The following is a 3375-nucleotide window of genomic DNA, read 5'->3' as shown; positions in this document are numbered from 1 at the left end:
GTGTCTCTCCCCCCTGCCGCCCCCCCCGCCCCCCGGTGCCGGCACAAAGCTGGCGGAGCTGGGTCGGGCCGGGCCCGGGGCCGGTGGGGTTGGGGTTGGGGTCGGGGCCGGGATGATGCGGACCCAGTGCCTGCTGGGGCTTCGGACCTTCGTGGCCTTCGCCACCAAGCTGTGGAGCTTCCTGTTGTACATGCTGCGGCGGCAGGTCCGCACCGTGAGTGCTGGGACCCCCCTGGGAGGGGCTGGGGGTTGGGGGGCACAGATCAGGGCCCCTGAGATGGCTGGGGCGTGGGTCAGGAGTGGGGGCTTGAAATGGGAGAGGATGTGGATTACAGCGGAGGGGAGAAATGGTTCAGGATCAGGTCTAGGGTTGAGACCGGAGATGGGGCAAGGGGTTGGGCTGGGACCTTTGCGGGGCCAGGGTGGGGGTGTCTAGAATGGATCAAAATTGGAACTGAAGTTGAGGCGGGGGCTCGAACTAGAATGGATCAGAATCGGGGCCCTTGGAATGGGAGAGGGGGAGGGAAATGGATCAGGATCGGGACCAGGAGCAGGGCCTTTGGGCGGGGGGCGGTGTTGTTGCAGAGGGAATGGATCAGGATTGGGACCGGGGGTTGAGCTGGGATGGATCAGGATCGGTGCCCTTGGAATAGGAGGGAGGGAGTTGTTTGGTGTGGGGGAAGGGAAATGGATCTGGATCAGGGTCTCTGATATGGGAGGGGAGTTGTTGGAAATGCAGGGGGTGGGGGGGAATTCATCAGGAACTTGTGGTAGGAGGGGAGGGTTTAAACTGCTCCCCCTGCCCCCCACAGTCTCACTGGATCTGCTCATCTGATCCCTGGGGCCCTGCCTCCCCGCCCAATTTAAGGATTTGGGGGTGCAACTCCACCTTGATCACCTGGGGGCAGTGAGGGAACTGACCTGCCTGGTGGAAAGTGGAACTGATGGTGTTGATCGCCACTTCTGGCCTCAGCTAGTGCTTGTTGTAGTTGTGTGTGTTGTGGGGGGGTGGGGAACTTAGGGACTGAGTGCATTGGGTGAGGCAGGAACCCAGGAGTCCCGATGTCTAGCTTCCTTGTGTTGAATAAGAGCCTGCCTTGCCCTGGAGAACCCAGGTATCCTGGCTCCTGGCCTCTTCCAGCCGAAGAAACCTGACTGCTGGCCCAGAGTAGGGATTGAACCGAGGCGTCCGGGCTCCCAGTGCCCCCGCTGCTTGAACCCACTAGCCCCCCACTCCCCTCCCAGAGAACAATCCAGGCTCCCCTTCCCACCACCCACCTCCGTCAGGGAACCCAGGAGTCCTGGCTCCCCCCTGCCCCCATCTCTCTGTACCTGGAGCTGGGTGGGGGAAGTAGCTTAGTGCCTCAGTTTCCCCATGGGAAGCTCACTGTGGTGTGGGGATTATTTGGGGAGGGGGTGGGGGGAGTCTGCACAGCAACCAGGTAGGGGGAGGGTATCTGTGTGTGTGTGTGTGTGTGTGTGTGTGTGTGGGGAGCATTGCAGTGAGAGGATGCAGTGCATTGGAGGGCACGGTCGGATGCTGCGGTGGAGGTGGCGGGGAATGAGAGTGCCTGGAAGGACTGGGGTGGATTGAGATTGCAGTGAATGAGGAGTGCAACGGACTGAGTCTGCTTGCAGTGGAGGTGAGGGGTCACTGGCAGCTGCAGTGTAGGCCCAGGGAGGCTCCCAGAATCTGGAGAGAACCTGGGTGTCTGAGCTCCCAGCCCCTGAGTGTTCTGACACCCCACCCCCCCGATCTGGTGATGGCAGTGTTTGCAGTTGGGTATAGTACAGTGTTTGGTGTGTTGAAGTGCTGCGATTGCAGTAAGGGGCACTATCGTGGGTGGGTGAGGTGAAGGGTGCAGTGAGACACTTGTCTGCAGTGGTAGATGCTGGGCTTGGCGGGTAGTGTTGGCCTCGAGGTGCTGTGATTGCAGTGAGGAGCTGGTGGGTGCAGTGAGAGTGCACTGGCCAGGGGGAGCTGCAATGTCTGGTATGATGGGGATGGACTGGGGTTGCAGTGTGAGGGCTAGCGGTTGCAGTGAGAAAATGCAGTGACCACAGGGATTGGGATTGTAGTGGGGGGCTGGCAAATGCAGAGAGACAATGCAGTGACCATGGGGATTGGGGTTGCAGTGAGCAGCTAGCAGGTCCAGTGAGAAGATGCAGTGACCTGGTGGGGGTAGCAGCACTGCAGTGAGGGACTGGCAGGTGCAGTGACAAGATGCAGTGGTGGGGGGGATGCTGTGCCTGATATGATGGGGTGGTGGACTAGAATTGTAGAGAGGGGGACAGTGGGTTCCCTGGGGTAGGTGCAGTGCATTGGTAGTTGTAGTGATTATCCAGCAGGTTTGTGATTGCTGAGATGTGCAGTGGTCATACATGGAGGGATTGTGTTGGTAGCAAGGGTTACAGTGCACTGCCTCCTATGTTGGGGTGCCCAGGGTAGGAGAAGAACCAGGCATCTGGGCTCAGTCCAGCTTTGTCTTTGAAGGCCCCAGGCCAGGACAGGTGCTGGCCGGGTGTAAGGCACCGAAAATAGCCCTGGCCCAGCTGGGGGTGACGGTCATGTGGGGTGAAGACCAAGCCAGGCGCACGCGACCTGCCCAGACAGGGGGGTGAGAATGGGGGGTGCTGGGAGCCCAGATGCCTGGGTTCTTTCCTTATCTCTTTGTCCTGCACCTTTCTTGGGGGGGGGGGCTCTGCCATCCCATTGGAGCAGTGCCCAGCAGGGGGTGCTTTCCCCTTGCTTGGAGCAAGCTGTTGCCCCTAGATCAGGCCCAGATTGGGGCCTCTGGAGGCAATGCTCCCCCCGGCCAAGATGCTCTGGATGCTGGGTGGGGGGAGGCTTCCCCTGACTCCCCTGGTATGTGTGTAACCCAATCCCCAGAGCTGGATGAAGCTGCCTGGGGTCACATCGGGGCATTACCCCCCCGAAAACCTTCCAGTCCAGCTCAGTGCCCCCCTCCTAATTCAAGGAGCAGGGGTGCTGCCACGATCGGGCCCTCTGGGGTGGTGTGGATCTTGGCCCCAAGCCCATGGACAGGTACCAGGGGCAGCAGCTGGGTTGTTAAAATAGCCCTGGCACGCAGGGGAAGGGCAGATAGTGTTGGATGGGGAGGGGATATAGCTCACCAGGTTTGGCAAGACCCAGTCAGGGCTGTTGTGGGGGGCCTGGATGCCTGGGTTCTTCTTTGCAGTTTGGGATTGGGGGGGGAGGGTGTGGGGGGGAGGTCCAGTGGGATTGAGCAGAAGGTTGAGATGCCAAACACCTGGGTTCTCTGTCAGCCTTGGGTCCAGTGGGCTAGACAAGGGCATGGCCAGGAGCCCAGATGTGTCTTTTTTGTTTTTCACTGGGGGGCGGAGGACACCAAA

At 60.3% G+C, this 3375-nt stretch overlaps 1 protein-coding gene across 3 annotated transcripts in view; it reads left to right on the top strand.

Annotated features, from left to right (window-relative positions):
- The first annotated feature begins 7 nt into the window (after window positions 1–7).
- Window positions 8–3375, top strand: part of CTDNEP1 (CTD nuclear envelope phosphatase 1) — a 6962-nt gene continuing 3594 nt past the window's right edge. For 2 of the 3 annotated variants that reach the window (XM_014526642.2, XM_006037299.2), the window contains exon 1: window positions 8–214. In XM_014526642.2, coding sequence (XP_014382128.1) covers window positions 113–214 — 102 coding nt within the window. In that variant the 5' untranslated portion in view covers window positions 8–112. The remainder of the gene's footprint in view (window positions 215–3375) is intronic. The other variant, XM_006037298.2, reaches the window with a different exon arrangement.

Source organism: Alligator sinensis, unplaced genomic scaffold, assembly GCF_000455745.1.
Source record: "Alligator sinensis unplaced genomic scaffold, ASM45574v1 scaffold1488_1, whole genome shotgun sequence".
NCBI classification, from domain to species: domain Eukaryota; kingdom Metazoa; phylum Chordata; order Crocodylia; family Alligatoridae; genus Alligator; species Alligator sinensis.
Note: the sequence above shows the minus strand (reverse complement) of the source record. Positions and strands in the feature narration are given on the sequence as shown.